This window comes from Echinops telfairi, unplaced genomic scaffold (assembly GCF_000313985.2).
Source record: "Echinops telfairi isolate 266 unplaced genomic scaffold, ASM31398v2 ScPeMD7_27;HRSCAF=92, whole genome shotgun sequence".
Lineage (NCBI taxonomy): Eukaryota > Metazoa > Chordata > Mammalia > Afrosoricida > Tenrecidae > Echinops > Echinops telfairi.
This window is the reverse complement of record NW_022103924.1, coordinates 4,433,779-4,451,311: the sequence shown is the minus strand read 5'-3', so window position 1 is coordinate 4,451,311 and position 17,533 is coordinate 4,433,779. Positions and strand designations below refer to the sequence as shown.

Sequence of the window (17,533 nt, the reverse complement as noted above, 5' to 3'; positions counted from 1 at the left end):
GCATTTAAGAACTAGAGGAAAGTTTTGTGTTTCATCATTGCTACACTGCACCCTGACTGCCGGGTCTCTCCCCATGACCCTTCCGTAAGGGGATGTCCAGTTGCCTACAGATGGGCTTTGGGTCTCCACTCTGCACTCCCCCTCATTCACAATGATCTGAATTTTTAATCTTTGATGCCTGATACCTGATCCCTTCGACACCTCGTGATCACACAGGCTGGTGTGCTTCTTCCACGTGAGCTTTGGTGCTTCTCAGCTAGATGGCCACTTATTTACCTTCAAGCCTTTAAGACCCCATCATGCTCTATCTTTTGATAGCCAGGCACCATCAGCTTTCTTCACCACATTTGCTTATGCACCCATTTGTCTTCAGCAATCATGTCAGGAAAGTGAGCATGACAGAATGCCAGTTTAATAGAACAAAGTGTTCTTGCATTGAGGGAGTACTTGAGTGGAGCCCCAATGTCCTTCTGCTACCTTAATACTAAACCTATAAATATATGCACATAGATTTATTTCCCCATCATCATGTATGTTTACACATGTACATGCCTGTATTTAGACCTCTATAAATGCCCTTTGCCTCCTAGCTCTTTTCTCTATTTCCTTTTACTTTCCTCTTGTCCCACTATTATGCTCAGCCTTCATTTAGGTTTAAGTAATTCCTGTCAGTTACATTACCCTTGGACAAGCCCTACCAGGCCTTTTCCCCCTCCTCGCCACTGATTTTGGATCATTTGTTGTTCTCTTCTCCCTGGATTTGTTAACACCACTTCCTTTCCCCCACCTCCAAAATTTCCAAGTGTGGCTTGAGTAGCCAAAGTCAAATATTATAACGAAGTGGACATAGAATCTTTCAATATGGGAACTGAAGGCTTGAATTTTTTCTTGGTCCCTTTCAGTTTAAGATACATTGAGTGTGCTCTTCCTTTTTGGTTTTCTAATTCTATAATCTTTGTGCGCTTCGTTATGATATTTGACTATGGCTGCTCAAGCCACCCTTGGAAATTTTGTTCAGCTCTTTGACCATCATTTATTACATTCGCCTTAGCTGCTCTATAATTAAGAGCAAATTTCAGTCTCTTCTGATCTGCATCTTGATCTTTTCTTTCTTTCTTGTATTTCCAATGACCGTTTGCTTTCCTCATGAATGATCATCTTTTTCTTTTTTTTTTTTAATTTGTGTAATCTTTTATTGCGAATTAGGTAAAGATTTTACAGAATGATCATCTTAACGTCATCCCACAGCTCATCAGATCTTCAGTCATTAGTGCTCAATGCAGCAAATCTGTTCTTGAGATGTTCTCAAAATTCAGGTGGGATATGTTCAAAGTCATTATTTGGACCCTCATGAGTTTTAATTGTCTTCAGTTTCAACCTACACTTCAATAGGAGCAACTGGTGGTCTGTTGCACAGTCAGCCCTGGCCTGGTTGTAGTTGGATTGGGTGTCTCTATTGTCTCTTCCTACGGATGTCATCAGTATAGTTGCTGGCATAGTTCATCTGTATAGTTGCCATTTGTGTTGTTGGTCTTGCAAAACAGTTGTTGGTCTTGCAAAATTCTATCATTCAATCTCCAGTTTCATTTCTATCACCAAGACCATACATTCCAACTTCTATACTTCCTTCATTGTTTCCAACTTTTGCATTCCAATCACCAATAATTATCAATGCACCTATTTAATCAATTTCATACTCTTCAGACTCTTCATTGGTAGAATTCTTCAAATTCTTCATCACTGGCTTTAGTGGTTGGAGCATCAATTTGACTGATAGTTATGTTCATTGGATTTCCTAGTATGCATATAGGTTTAATCATATCACAGACATCATTGTACTTCAAGATAGACCTTGAAATATTTTTATTGACAATAAATGTCACACCATTCATCTTGTGTTATTCCCAGCATAGGTAATCAGATGATTTTCTGATTCAAAAAGGACCGATACCAGTTCTTTTCAGCTCACTAGTGCTGAAGATGTTGATCTGTATGCATCCCATTTCACTTTTTATCACTTCCCATCTACCTTCATTCATACTTGGTACATTCCACGTTCCAATTATTAGTAGCTTTTTGCAACTGTTTCTTCTCATTTTGAGTTGTACCCAGCAGCAAATGAAGGCTGTACGCCACAGGCCGGCATCCAGCCACATTATTGTGGCTGACTGTACTTTGAGAAGGCCATTCTTCCGCAGTCATGTGCATAAGGTTTCGGCAGCTAGTTCCTCTGCAGTGGCTCAGTCTGCTGTCACAGGCTGGAAGCTCTGCTGAAACCGGTATATTTGAGTGACTTGCCGGCATTTGAAATTCCACTAATATGCCTTCCGGCAACACACCTGCCACCACAGGATGACAAACTGACAGCCATGTGATGGAGGCTTTAGTTCCATAATGCAGGGCACCCACGCTGTGCTGTGTGGCCAAGACCCTTACAATTGCTACATTTATCATGTACATGGTATTTTGTTTATATAAAATCACTTTTTTATTTGCCAAAATACATTAACGAAGATGTAACAGTTATTATGATTGCTATGTTAGGTCGGGTTGACTAGAGAAACAAATCTAGGGACATTCATATACAAGGAGGTACCCCCCAAAATGGAATTTTTCCCCTTCCCTGTCCCCAACGCTATGTATTTAATTTTTCTGGCAAAACAACCTATCACCTTCAAAGTACTCTCCATTATACTTAATACAGTTGTCAAATCTGTGATTCCCTTCATGGAAACATTTTTCAAACACATCTCTTTGGATGGCTGACAGCACCTCCCTTTTTTTTTCCTTTACCTTTTCTATGTCGTCAAATCGCTGTCCTTTCATGTTCTTTAGCATTCATGGAAACAAAAAGAAGTCACGTGGTGGGAGGTCAGGTGATTAAGGAGTGGGAGGCAAGAGAAGCATGCAGTTTTTTTGCCAAAACCTGGCGCACTGAGTTGACTACTTGAGCAGGTGCATTGCTGTGGTGGCAGAGCCAGTCCTCTGTCTGCCACCAATCAGGTCTTTCTTGTCACACACTGTCACACAATTGTTTCAGAACTTCTAAATAGAAAGCTTGTTTAACAGTGTGACCTGATGGAATGAACTCCAAATGCACTATGAATCGGCATTTTCATCCATTCGAGAAGTTGACAGATGTCCAGAATGAGATTTTGGAAATGAGAAAACCACTTGTATACTTGAGTTGTTCCCATAACACTGTCCTTGTAGGCTATGTTCCACATCACAACAGTTTCTGTGGCATTTTTCCTGAGCAGGAAACAAAATTTCACAGGTCCATGCTGCTGTTCTCTTAAATTGGCCATTACAAAAAAAAGAGGTTTGAGCAAAACTGCTTTTATGAAAAAAATTCACTGTGACCGGAGAGAACCTTCCCAGGCAACGCCACTAGGTACACTAACTCATAGCAAGTTGCTCGATGCTCGCTTAGTGGGAAAAACGCTGCATACTATGGAAACTCGACTCCACACATTGTAATTCCGGTTTTTTTGGGGGGGTGGGGGTGGGGGTGGGGATACCACCTCGTATGTATAAGAAGGAGCTTTATATCAAAGAGTAATTGTATATTGAGAAATCACCCTCAGCCCAGTCCAGATAAAGTCCATAAGTCTGATCTTAGCCATGTGTCCATACTAGTCCATACATTCCTCTTAAGACTCACAGAGCACATGCAAATGATGCTGAATGCAGGAAGATCACAGGTGGAAAGTCTTGTGGATCCATTGCCAGTGGAAGCATCTCAGCATTGACATGGGTCTCCATGTGGCTCCTCCAGCTCTCTAAGGGTGTCTCCTCAACAGGAAGGTGAAGCAGAGAGAAAGTGTGGCCCACTTCTAGGGAGAAAGAGAGGAAGTTCCCAGAATCCTTGCAGAAGGCCACACCCACAGGAGGCATCATCAGGCTATGACCTGATTGACAGGCTAGAATGTACCTAGACCTAGTTATCAAGTTGACATGAAATTATGTAACTGCCACAATTACTATCTTAGCTATATAATGCTGTTATAACAGAAGACTACCAAAAAGGCAATAGCAAACAAATTTATGTCCTCACAGTTTAGGAAAACAGAAGTCCAAATTCAGAGTGCTGATTCTAGGGGGTGTCTTTCTCTGTCAGCTATGAAGAAAGGGCCTTGTCTCTTGTCAACATCTGTGGACCTTGGAGATCTCCAAGAATCTCGGTGTCAGTCTTCCCCTGGGTCTAGCAGGTTCCACTCCAGCTCTTCTTTCTCATTGGTAGTCATGTCCCTCCTCTCTGCTTGCTTTTCTCTCCTTTGATCTCTTATAAGGGTCGCAGGGTACACTACAAGAAAACTCTGTTTATGTTGGATCAGGGCTGTGACTTGAATAAGCATCTGTATCCCACCCTAATTTAATTCCCTTGGCTAATCACATCAAATCACATCATGGAGATTACACCATTACATAACTGCCAAACCACTGACAATCATGGGCCAGCCAAGTTGATGCACATTCTTGGGGGTGATGTAATTCAATCCATGACAATTCCCATCAATGGAAAACCAGCACCAGTTGCCATACATAAAATTAAAAATGAGACATTGACTGTAGCCCACTCTCTTTTTTATTAAAAGGAAAGCTTAGCAAGTTTGGAGAGATGTTGTAAGATGTAATGCCACAAATTGAGACTTGCTGCTGGTGCCATTGAAAGGTCTTTGAGGGGACATGATCAAAGTATTGCATTGGATGTTATGTGAGTTACATGCAAATAAACTTGGGCTGGGGTGGGGAGAAGCAATGTGGGAATAGCTTTACAAAATAATAATAATAAGTAATGTTCTCACAGTTAGACTCAGGACCACTTCATGCCATAGCGTAATCCTTTGTGGAATCGCATTGTGTTCTACCTACAGCAGCCTTGTGCACAGCAGTGAGACTGCTCTGTAGCCATCAAGCCCGAGCAGGAGAACTCACCCAGGAGATGGCAGTGATCGGCCTCCCAGGGCCATGGGTATGGCTCACAGGAACGTGCCAGTGGAGGGGAAGCACCAGAGACTAGAAGCAGAAGGGAGCCATCTCTCTTGTCTTTGCTCCTCGTACTGCTGTGATCAGCTTGTGTGGGCGGCTCTAAACAATGGGAATTTAGTTTCTCACACTTTTGAACACTACACATTCAAATTAAGGTGTCAACGTGTTGATTGGCCGTGTCTTCCCTTGGTGTCCCTTTGTTTGTAGGGAGGTCTCTTTTTCCAAGTTACCTCTGAGAAAAGATTAGGTTTACGCCCCATCCTACACTGGTATGACTTCATCCACATAATAAATTAAAAAAAATAGCCTCCACTTCCACACAGGGTTCCCTTCACACAGTCCACTCCATAGCACCTTCCCTGAGGTCAAAAGGACAAGAGAAGGAAATGGTGCTTCTAAGGAAGCCAGAGTCATGGGGAAGCTGATCAGAGGGAGCAAGACCCATCTTATTATTGACTTCCATAAGGTCAGCACCAACCCGATGCTGCACGTCAAAAGGAAGCATTGCCCAGTCCTGCACCATTGGCGCCATCACCAGCAGGTCTATGTCATTGACACGGCCATTATGATCCTGCACCGTCTCTGTTCCTCGGTTCCTTCAAGCACGGTATCCTTTCCCTCCCCTGGTGCCCTTTCTAAAACTAGCACTCTGCTCTGATTCAGAAGGTTTTCCTTGGCTAGTTTTTGGAAGTAGATCATCAGGCTTTCCTCCTAGTCTCCCTGGGTCTGGAAGCTCAGCGAAAACCTGCTCATCATCGGTGACTCTGCTTGTATTTGAAATACTGGTGGCAACATGGACCCCATGACAGTGCAACAGGCTGATGACACAGGTCGTGGAAAGTCAGCGAGAGATACAGAAGTGTAGAGGAGGGTTTGCCCAGGGCAGAAACACTCCTCCCACCCTTCCTAGTGCTTCCCATTGGTTGATCCACATATCCTGAACCACACGTGAGGAGGAAGGTAGAGGATGTTCCAGAAAATGGAGTGTTCCGGCTGAGGCCAAGCGTACACAGTGCCTTACGCAGGGTGCTAACTTTCTCCTTTCTGGCCTGCAGTCTCCGTGAGCAGCAGCAACCTGTACCCTGGCTGTGAGAATGTGAGCGTGCGCAGCCGCAGCATGATGTTTGAGCCGGGGCTCACCAAAGGGGTGCTGGAGGTGTTCGTGGCCCCGCCCCACCACCCGCACTGCTCGGCCGACGACCAGTCCACCAAAGCCATAGACATCCAGAACGCCTATCTGAACGGTAAGCATGTGTATAGGTACCTGCCTACTGTGTGCGTGCACCCCCCAATGATGAGCCATCCCTTCAAAGCAGAAGAGCCTCAGTGCCCCTTTGCACGTGGCCATGAAGAGCCCCATTGAGCAGCTCAGCGCCGTCATCAGTTCGAACCCTCCAGCTCCTCCACAAGAAACAGATGAGGTTGTCTGCCCCCATAGAGAGTCCCAGCCCCGAGACCATGTAGGCTCCCAGAGGCTGCGTCACCTTGTTGGCTGTGAGTTCCCTATGGTGCCTGTCGCTTCTGTGCTCTGGATGGAAGACAGCTCAGTCAGTCCAAGCCAATCCTGGGCGTGGCCCAGGACAGGTGTGACTGGCTCATCCCCATAACAAGTGAAGCTCAGCCCTCTGGGTCCCACACCAGTTGTCATGGAGTGGACACCTCCTCGTGGTGACCCCAGGCCTGTCAACAGGCCTGAGCGAGCTCCGTATCATTTTTCTGGACTAGCCATTTTAAGGTGATCACCAGGGCTTCCTTCCAAGGACGGCACCTGCCCACCTTTCAGGGTGCTGTTTATACCAGGGACTCTATCAGTACACAAGGGCGAGTCACAGCGGTTGCTTCTCCGGTTCCAGTCCATCCAGAAGCCCACGTTTGTTCCAAACCAGTGTGTGCGCACAAGTCTCTGGAGTTGGCGGGTGGCTGCAGACATGGCCTCTCAGTAAGACACTTGTCTTGTTCTCGTTAGCATGCCCTCAACCCAAAGGCCCAATCAAAGCAATGGCTTCCCAGGGCATCTGCTCAGCCAGCGAAATCCGAGGCTTTCAGCCAGGGCCTATAAACTATGTCAAGACAACATTTTAAGAAACCATATTGCAAAAGATAAAAGATATGGAAAATGGAATAGGCCTACAGCTACACATCCCTGGGTCACCCAGATGGTTTGCACCCAACTACTGACTAAAAAACAGGAACCCTGGTGACATAGTGGTTATGTGTTGGGCTGTTAACTGCATTGTCAGCAGTTCAAAACCACCAGCTGCTCCAAGGGAGAAAGACGGGCCCAGGTCTGTCCTGTAACCCCTGAGCCAGACCCTCCACAAGGTCACAGTAGGGGGCGGTAAAAGGATGGCTCTGCAGAGGCAGTCTCTACATGGAACATACAGGGTGCTGGAAAACTTTGGAACTTGGTTGTGGCACCTCATGGCAGTCATATGTGTTTCTCTGTAGGAGTCGGCGATTTCAGCGTGTGGGAGTTCTCTGGAAATCCTGTGTATTTCTGCTGTTATGATTATTTTGCTGCAAATGACCCCACCTCAATCCACGTCATCGTTTTTAGCCTGGAAGAACCCTACGAGATCCAGCTGAACCAAGTGATTTTCTGGCTGAGCTTCCTGAAGTCTCTTGTCCCTGTAGAAGAGGCCATTGGTAAGTCAAGCACCCAGGTGACAGGGGCTGACCTCCCAGCAGAGCGTCAAGAAGCAGCCCTCTATCTCTGGGGTCCTCATTTCCCCCAGCCCCTTAGTTAAAGGCAGGAGTCCTGGTGTGTAGTGGTTCCTACAATCCACATGGTCAGAAGTTCAAAACCATTAGCCACTCCCTGGAAGAAAGACTGGGCTTTCTACTCCCATAAACGGTTCCAGTCTTGGAAACCCACAGGGGTCGCTGTGAGTCAGCGTGGACTCAGTGGCAGTGAGTTTGGCTTTTTTTGGTTACTTGAAGGCAGGCAGCAGTGTTTATAGTGGGATTTGCACCACCTACGTGGGAGACCACTCTCTCAGAAGGCGTGTGCATTCAGTGGAGCGTCTGGACCAAGATGGACCAGGAAGAAAGACCTGCCGGTCTACTTCTAAAAAGTCATCCAGTGAAAACCCCATAGATCACAGTACGCCGCTGCACGAACAGCCACAATTTGGTGCAGGCGCGTTTATCTGGTGCAATGGGGTACGGCCCCAAGTCAGGCACTGACTCAGTGGCACCTAACATGCACACCCTCCTTGACGCAAAGGGAGCATGATTAGTAGGAGTCATAAAAAGTAAAGCCTCCTTCATCCCACAGTTCCACCGAGAAGAAAAGCTGGTGTTTTGGAGAAAAAGCCATCCTGGCTGACTAAATTAACAAAGCTTTATTCCTATAAGATAGGATAGGGTAGAATTGTGTTCTTGTGGTCTTTTCAGGCAACTAAAGAATGAGGAAATCTGACTCAGCATTCGCGTCCCCCAGAGAGGCACGTAGATGCTTGGGCTCGGGCCCCTGCAGTTACGGCCTTTTGCCCCTGGCTTTCTGCTTCCAGCTCCTGTTTTTTTAAAAACATCCCCACCAATGTGGAGGCTCTGTCTTGGCAAGGGTGCATGCAGGGCTTCTCTGTGGTTTGGTTTGGTTTTTTAAATGCTTTATTGGGAATTAAGTGAGGTTTGCTGAGTTGGTCATGAGTTGTTCCCTCAACAATTCACACACCTTTTGTTTCATCTCCTTCATTGCCAGTCCCTCACAAAAGCATTGCTTATTCCACTTCATCTCCATAGTGCCTCTTTCCGTTCCTCCTCCTTTGTCCTGGGGTAAATGCTGCCCTTTTGCTCCTCAACGGTTGATGATTCTGACACGCTGAGTCCAGTTGCAGACCCGAGAGGTGACAAATGGGCATAGCCGTAGGGTCCTACCGGTTGCTTCCTGAGCAGGAAGGCTGGTCTCGCTCCTGATTTGGGGGTCTAGTCTACATTTTCCTCCGAGTCTAGCTAGGGTTCACTGTACTTTTGTGATCCTTTTCAGAGTCGTTGGCAGCGTAACTAGCCACTTTCTTGTTCTCTCTGCCTCACGGGCTGGAGACCAACAGCGGCGTATTCCATCCCTCCATGTGCTACTTGTTTCGGGGGTCTTTCCATTTTCATCACGCTCCTTTCCGCCAGACCGGGAGAGCCACCTAATTGTACCTTATAAGGTCGCTCATGAGCTTGTAAGACCCCTGTCACTACTCACCAAAGTCGGATGTAGAACATTGCCTTAGTGAACTGTGTCACGCCCATTGACTTTGGTGTCCCCTGAGATGGCTACGGTCCTGAGCCCCCACTCAGTGACTCTTCATGTCTAAGAACTTGTCATAGTGTTGCCCTGTGTGTGCTCCATCACGGCTTATGGATATAGTTGCAGCAAAGGTTAATACACAATACCAATCTCGGGTGCCTTCCTGGTCTTCCTCTCCTCCCTGTTCAGCCTACATATCTATCGAGGCACTATTCATGGTTCATCGCTCTTGCCAGTTTGTATGTATAACAGTTTTTACTTCTGTTGTCTTTAACTCTTGCAAACCTTCCAGGGTCTTCCCCTACCTCCATCGTTTCCCCCTAACATCCTTCTTGTTGTGTATTGATTACCTCCACTTGAGTCAGCACTTGTCTACCCTCTGGTCCGTAACTGTGTACATCCCTTCCCATCTCACCCCTAAGAACCATGACAGTGCATCTCTTTAGTATGAAAACCATTTATTGACTTCTTAGAACAGTGGTTTCCTACAATATTTGTCCGTTTGGGATGGACTCGTTTCACGCAGCATGACGTCCTCCCGGTTCACCATGTCACCACTTGCATCTTGCCTCACCAGGCAGGCAGCGCTGGCTGGTGCACTGCAGTTTGGTTTTAGTCCATGTGTCAGCAACTGTTCTGGAAGCCCAACCTCCAGAGGCTTCTTTTCAGTGGCAGCAACTTGGGGACAGGCTCCCGTGTTTTCTGTGGGGCTGCGAGTCACACTATGCCCGTGGGCAGGTTGCATACCCTGCTGAGGAAGCACGAGGCTGGTGGGGAGAGGGGGGGACCCACCTCCTGAGCTGGTATTCTTTCCGCCCTCAAGCGTTTGGTGGTAAGCTGAAGAACCCACTGCGAGTCATCCTGGTGGCCACTCACGCTGACATCATGAACATCCCTCGTCCCGCTGGAGGTGAATTTGGTTATGACAAAGACATGTCATTGCTGAAAGAGATCAGGAACAGGTAAGGGACAGCCACTCCGTCTTCAGACCCAGGTGGGCGAGTGGACAGGGTGAAATATACAACAGAACATAATGTCCACTGGAGAAAGTCAGGAACGGTCGTCCTTTCCTTGCTTTAGGAGCCCTGGTGCAGGGTCAGCGCTGCAGACCCCCAGCTGCGTGGTGGGAGCAAGGTGCTCCCAGCACACGTGACCGCTTCAGACACCATTGGGGCAGTTCTGCTCTGCCCGGAAGGGCCACTATGAGTCACAATCAATGACTGTGGAGTGGACTCTTTCCTGGCCTGCCTATTTGAAAAATTTTTGTTTTGGTTTTTTTAATCAAAGCATTGAATCAAAATCAAATAGCAGTGACAGGACACCCAATAAAAGCCACATTCCTCCACACGCACGTTGCTGACAGTCCAAGTAACCTGTTTTGTTTGGGCGTGGACTTCACCTGTTGACTTGCTCCACAGCACGAAGCAGTGTTTCTCAAAATGGCAGCCTGCAACTTAGCCCCCGGGCCCTGGAACTCACTGGGGAGGCGGGGAGGGGTGGTGACAGCCATCTCTGTATAAATGGGGATGGGGTGGGATGGGGTAGATTCAAGTGGAAAATGTCAGACTACACTGTAATTTGTAAAAGCAGTTCTGAATACCGGGTCACGATGTAAACATACCCACACATTTTTGAGGGTCTGTCAAAATCCATGATCCAAGGATTGTAAATTACGTAATAATAATTATATAATATCCAGTCTAGTGTGCAAAGGCTCTGAATGATGGTGGAAGCCCAGCGTCTATTTGCAGGCTCTCCACAGGGAGTAAGCCTCCTCTGGTGATTGTCTTCCAGCCGTCATTGAGGGGTGGAGACCACCAGGTTGTACAGACAGAGAGCACTGCAGACACGACTACGGTGGATTAAAATGATCAATCTGACATGAACACTTAAAACCTCGTCACTGGATCTCCCTTTTTATATACTTTGTGTGTAATTTGTTTTTTAATATTTTCTGTGTTTGGGGGGGTTTTGGTTTGTTTGTTTTTTAACATTGAGGTTTGTCTCAGTTGTATTTTGTCATTGTTGGGAGCCTTGTTGACTCTCCGTTATGTATTTTTCTGTAGGTGAATCTAAGCGGATAATAACTAGATAGAATAAGGGCTCCTGGGAGTGTGTGTGTGTGTGGGGGGGGGGGTAATTGGTAAAGGAAGAGCCGCTATCAGGAGGTCAAGAAGGAAGAAAATGTTTGGGGACTGATCTTGGTAGTGATTGTACAACACTGCTTGCTATGATTGGACTATGGAATGGTGTGATGTCTGGATTAGCTCCTAATAAAATAGTTTGGGAGTGAGAGGAGCTGGAAAGCTGCCAATGCTTCATAGTAATTCCAATTCTTGACTCTCAATGTTAGCCACGTTTCCTGTGGCCTTCCTGAGCCGAAGCCTGGCAGTCCCGTTGGCATTTCCAGGTCTGTGGTCACCGGGACGTGAGTGCCCCTGTTCTCACTGTTCACAAACCTGTCTTCTCCACAGAAGCCTAGAGCTTTCCTCCTTGTGTGGCTGCTGCTTGGTGGACAGTGGGGCGCCCATTTTTACAACTCAAGGGTGCAGGCCAAGGTCTCCAGGCTCCCACACTCCTTACACTGTGGGAGTCCACTGTCCAGCAGGTTTTTCAGGGTACCACCACCTCCCTTGCCTCCTTTGGGGCCCATAGGAGCCTGGCAAGAATCACTGCTGACAAGGCCGCTCACTGTTCTTCCTCATAGGTTTGGGAATGACCTTCATATTTCAAATAAGCTGTTCGTTCTGGATGCTGGGGCTTCTGGGTCCAAAGACATGAAGGTACTCCGAAATCACCTCCAGGAAATTCGAAGCCAGATTATTTCCGTAAGTACCGTCGAGAGGCAGCTTGGGCCCAGCTATTGGTAGGTGCGTTGAAGGATCCAGGTTGGGTCTCTGAGCATCTCTCCTGGGTTGTAGTTAGCAAGTGCTGACTACGCAGGTTTCACTAAAGAACAGAAATTTTATTTTCTCACAATTCTGAAGGCTAGAAGCCCAAATCAGGCCAGGCTCTAGAGGAAGGCCCATTCTCGGTCTATTTCAGTGCCTAGCCACTGCCCGAAGCCCCTGGTGTTCCCGGCTTGAGTCTCTCCTCTTTAGAAGGCAGTTGGGTTTAGGGCCCACCCTACTCTGGCATGATTTTGTTAAAAGAACCACAGAAGCACCCTATTTCTGCACAGGGTCATATTAACGGGTAGAGGGACTAGATACTCAGAATGTGTTGGGGAGGCTCAGTTCACTGCACAACTGGCTTGGGTGTCCCAGGGCCAGCTTCCCAGGAGGCTCCATGACTGTGCTTGAGTTCTCTGTCCCAACGTGAGGAGGAAGAAGTCGAGAGAGAAGAGGGCAACACCAGACCACTGCGGATTTTATGAAATTCCTATTGCTTTGCTGTTTAAACACAACATTTCTTTTATACACAATGTAAAAGTAATTTCATGTGGTTTGTTTAGAAATGCTAAAAGCAAGAGGCATCACTACTGAGTCACTGATAGAACTGATTGCAGGACATTAATAACATCTAAGCAAGACTGCTCGTAGATGGCAGGACATCATGTAATATTTCATTTTCCAAAGGTTAGGTAAATTTAATACAACTCTAGTCAGCATCCCCGCAGGACTGAGGGCCCTGGGTCTCTTTCATCTAGCAATGTTGACAGAAAAGCAAAGCATACGTATTGTCCTATTGTAAAGACGGTCACTGATGCACGGAAGCGAGTGGAGCAGAGTAGTGTGCGTAAAGCACCCTATGGAAATATACTCTAGACCAAAGGGGTGATTTCCTCCTAATAGAAAAAATTCATCCTGGCACAGCTACCGATTTTCCTAAAAAGAATAGTAGTACGGTTGAGTGCCAACATTATTGGATAACATAAGAACAAATTCTAGGTGGGCTAAAGACTTTAAATGTTAAAAGTGAAAGCAAAGCCTTGGATGGACATTTAGAAGTGTAATTAAAAGAATAACAACAATCTGGGAACTGGGGGGGAAAGTTTAAACCCAAATAGAAAACCTCAGAAATTACTAAATACAATGTACCATATATACTCGTGTATAAACTGAGTTTTTCAGCACAGTTTTTAATGCCATTTTTGTGGTAAAATTAGGTTCCTTGGCTGATATTTGGGTCAGCTTATACTCGAGTATATATGGATGTATTTATCAACATAAAAATTTCTAAAAACAAGATTCATTTTATTTATTATCAATAAATTCAACCTTTTTTAAGTCAAAAAATTACGTAGACCAAGAAAAAGATTCTTGGTGCATTTGATAGATGAAAGATTTGATCTCTGAAGGTGACTGTCCATCATATTCCAAAAGCTCTTCAAAGTTGATCGGAATGCCTTTGCACTGGCAAAATGCTAGGTGCTCCTGTTGCCCATGCTTGAGTTTAAACCGGGTGGGTTTCCGGCTCCCCTTTGCGCCCCCATCCTGACTGCTGGGCTGACAGTGAACACCGGACTTCAAACAGCAGACTCCTGCTTACCCAACAAGCCTTCAGAAGTTTCATCCAGAAACCCACTTCTGGCTGTTCACGTCAAGTGTGCCATCACACTCTGGCCCAGTCAGAGATCAGGAGTGGTCTGACGTGGTCTCAGAGAAATCTGGTCACCATTGGTCTTGGGTGATGCTCTTGGAACAGCAGTAGGCAAGGAGCCCCAAGCTGCGACCCCCAACCCCCACTAGGTATGACAGCCTATGGTCTGAGGCTGTGAGGGGAGTCCCTGGTGACGCAAATGGTTAACATACTCAGCTGCAAGTTCACCCAGAAGAAGAGGTTGAGTTAACCTTCAAAAGGACGGCCCAGACTGTCTACTTTTCTCAGTGGAAAGGCTATCGACTTCGGAAAAGTCAGCCTCTGAAAACTCCGTGGAGTCCTGTCCGCTCTGACACACGCACGCACGCACGCACGCATGCACACACACATGGTCACCATGGGTCAGACCGACTCTAACAGGGTTGTTTTTGAGCTGAGGGACAGCGTGAACTCCTCCATCACCCCTTTCTGTACCCCTGGCATCAGGCACATGGAACCCGCCAACTAAAGTGCCTGTGACATGGGACTGTATTCAGCTCGGATACTTAGCTGTGCCACAAGCTGAAAGACATCACTTGGAAAGGGACTCGACGATTAGGAAGGAGGCGCAGTGTGTAGTCGGTGTTGTTTGTTTGTTTTTAATTAGGAAGGTGTACTGGTTATGAGATGGTAGAATAAGCTAATTGATAAACCAAAATAAGAGATTAAGACCTCATTTCAAACCAATTACCAAGAACTCATCTAATTTGAAATAATCTTTCAAGAACAATACCCATGATTTGCCTAATTTGCTGGTAAAAAGACTCTCCTGTAATAGAGAAAATCTTCTCTATTTTGGAGGGCCTTCCATACCAGGAGGCCTTCCACAGCCATCAGTGCAGGAGCCCCCCCCAAAGGGACTGGGTCCATTCTGACTCCTGGGGACCGTGGAGGACAGAGCTGCTCGCTGGGTTCCAAAGACTGAATCTTTTGGGGGGAGACAAGGAACCCCCAAGGGGAAAGGAAAAGGAAGGGACTTGTGTGGGACATCTCTGAGTCAGCGAACCCCAACGGCAACAGCTACAGAGGGTCCTGCAGCCACACCTGTGGCTAGCTGACTTTAGGCGCAGTTGCACAAGATGTACACAGAGCTGCCTGTTTTTAAGTGGAGCCCCGGTGAGGTGGTGGTTACACAGCAGTTTGAAACCAATCACCACTTTGGGGTTCTCTATTCCCCTGAAGATTTACAGCCTCGGAAACTCACAGAAGCAGTTCTACCCTGTCCTATAGGGTCGCTATGAATCAGTATCAACTGGCAGTGAGTTTGGGTTTTAAAAATATCTCCATATGTGGGCAATCTTTCAAACTAATGGATGTCTACAAAATTTGAGCTTGGCAATATCTCCATATGTGGGCAATCTTTCAAACTAATGGATGTCTACAAAATTTGAGCTTGGCAATATCTCCATATGTGGGCAATCTTTCAAACTAATGGATGTCTACAAAATTTGAGCTTGGCAATATCTCCATATGTGGGCAATCTTTCAAACTAATGGATGTCTACAAAATTTGAGCTTGGCACTGGCAGGCTTCTAAGGGCTAATGGGTCTCAGTTTGCTGAGAAGAACTAGACAGCCTAGGCCCAGTACAAAGAGTGAGTCTCTGACTCATTTATACAAGAGATGGGTGAGTGACTGAGTCCAGAGACATTAGCATGAAGACTCCATTTGCATGAGCAGGAGCTGTGAAAAGGTGCTGTAGAATTTGAGAAATAAGTAGATCTTCTTAAGTTCAGTCTCCAAAGGAAGAGCTGCCCCAGGAAAACCAAACCCAGTTCCCATTGAGTGGATCCCACCTATGTCCGAATCAGACTGTGCATTAAAAACAGGGTTTTTAATGAATGTTTGGTGGGGGGAGTAGAGTGCCAGGCCTTTCTTCTTAGGAGCTTCAGAGTAGACTTGATCCTCCATCTATTTTAGTTAACAGCCAATTATTGTTGCTGCTAGTTCTCTCATCACCCCAACTCATAACAACCCAATGTACAGTGTAATCCTACTGTTGGGGTCCACAGGCTTTTCATTGGCTGGTGTTTTTGAAAGTGGGTCACCAGGCCTTTCTTCATATTCTGTCTGTGCCTGGAAGTTCCACTGAAACCTGTTCAGCCTCACAGCAACCCTCGTGCCTTCGTGGCAGGTGGGTGGTGGTTGCACCGGCGGCGCATTGGCCAGGAATACAACCTAGGTCTCCCACATAGAAGGGAAGGGTTCTCTGATCCACTACTGCACCCAGCTGCCATGTACTCCACCAAGAGTAGCAATTCATTATGGGGTTTAGACACTACCTTGCGGGCCACAGAGCCTCACCACTGTGTGTTCATCTGGCTGGTCTGGTGTGCTCCAGGCGTGCCCACCAATGACCCACCTGTGTGAGAAGATCATCTGTACACTGCCTTCTTGGAGGAGACTCAATGGGCCCAACCAGCTCATGTCACTGCAGCAGTTCATGTGTGACGTGCAGGACCAGCTGAACCCCCTGGCCAGCGTGGAGGACCTCAGGCGCATAGCCCAGCAGCTCCACAGCACCGGCGAGGTAATGGCCGGGGGCGGGGTGGGGGGTGGGGGTGCGCTCCAGCGCCTTGCTCTGGGACTTGACAGAGGTATACACCTGAGAGGGGAAACTGCCCAAGCACCCAGGCAATTTCCAGGTATATGACTAGTTCTCGGGTGGTGCCAATGGCTATCCAAGAGGTCAGAGGCTTATTCGAATCCACCCAGAGGTGCCTCCGAAGAAAGGCCTGGAGATCTACTTCTGATAAGCCGGCCTTTGAAAACCCTGTGGGCACAGCCCCACTCAGACACACATGTACGCTCTGTGAGTTGAAATCAACTTAAGGCAAGTAGGTTGCTCGTTTGTTTCACGTTAGAGCTGAACTGCAAGTTCTCTGCTCTCCAGGGCCAGGTTAGGAGCCATTCTCCTGCTTGTTTTCCAGATTCTGATAGTTAGGGAATACAGATTCTCCCTACATGTCCTGTTGGTCACCTGCTATGACTGAACAGCCACCAATCAGTCTGGCTGCTCGGTAGGGCTTGTTATCAACTCCAGCCCGGCAGTGAGGAAAGGCAGTGAGTTATCCTCAGGGCGACACACTGCACTGCCTGGAGAAACTCCAGCAGAGGATTGGCACACAGATCCACCAAGTCATCGTAACCCAAACACCCCAGCAGGAGGGGCTTACCAGCAATGACAAGGTAATGGGGGTGAGTTGTGGTGGCCCCATTGTGACTGCATCATAAGCCTGTCCCTGAAAGGGGACCTCGCTTTTCTAGTCCTCCATCAAGTGGAATCAGAAGGCATGTTGCAACATCAGGAGCTAGCCTTGCTAGTCTCGGTTCCACAGCTGGCCCTGAGGCTGGTATCGTGGATCATGCATCGCTATTCCTCCTTTGCCTGTTGTCCCCCACGACCCCTTGTTTCTGACTAGGACCCTGCACTAGGCATAGTTGTCAGGACTCGTGGGTCTTGCTCTCTCATGACCCTGAGGAGAGAGCAGTGTTTGCATGAACCACATTGGCCCTTGGCTGCCTCTTGCTGTTGCTCTCTGCTGTCAAATCAATTCCGACTTTTGAGATCCCTTGGGGTGCAGACTAGAACAGCTTCCCAGGGTCTTCAAGGCTGCCCCCTTTTCAAAGCAGATCACCATTGGTGAGGCCTGCCTCTCCAAGGCCATCTCTGGGTAAGTTCCAAGCTTTCAGATCACAAGCAAGCCAGCACTTAATTGTG

At 47.1% G+C, this 17,533-nt stretch overlaps 1 protein-coding gene across 1 annotated transcript in view; it reads left to right on the top strand.

Annotated features, from left to right (window-relative positions):
- Nucleotides 1–17,533, top strand: part of DAPK1 (death associated protein kinase 1) — a 232,822-nt gene that overhangs the window by 211,535 nt on the left and 3,754 nt on the right. Inside the window, exons 20-24 of the mRNA XM_004714598.2 lie at nucleotides 6,048–6,236; nucleotides 7,441–7,638; nucleotides 10,056–10,194; nucleotides 11,940–12,060; nucleotides 16,154–16,342. Of these exons, the coding sequence (XP_004714655.1) occupies nucleotides 6,048–6,236; nucleotides 7,441–7,638; nucleotides 10,056–10,194; nucleotides 11,940–12,060; nucleotides 16,154–16,342 (836 nt within the window). The remainder of the gene's footprint in view (nucleotides 1–6,047; nucleotides 6,237–7,440; nucleotides 7,639–10,055; nucleotides 10,195–11,939; nucleotides 12,061–16,153; nucleotides 16,343–17,533) is intronic.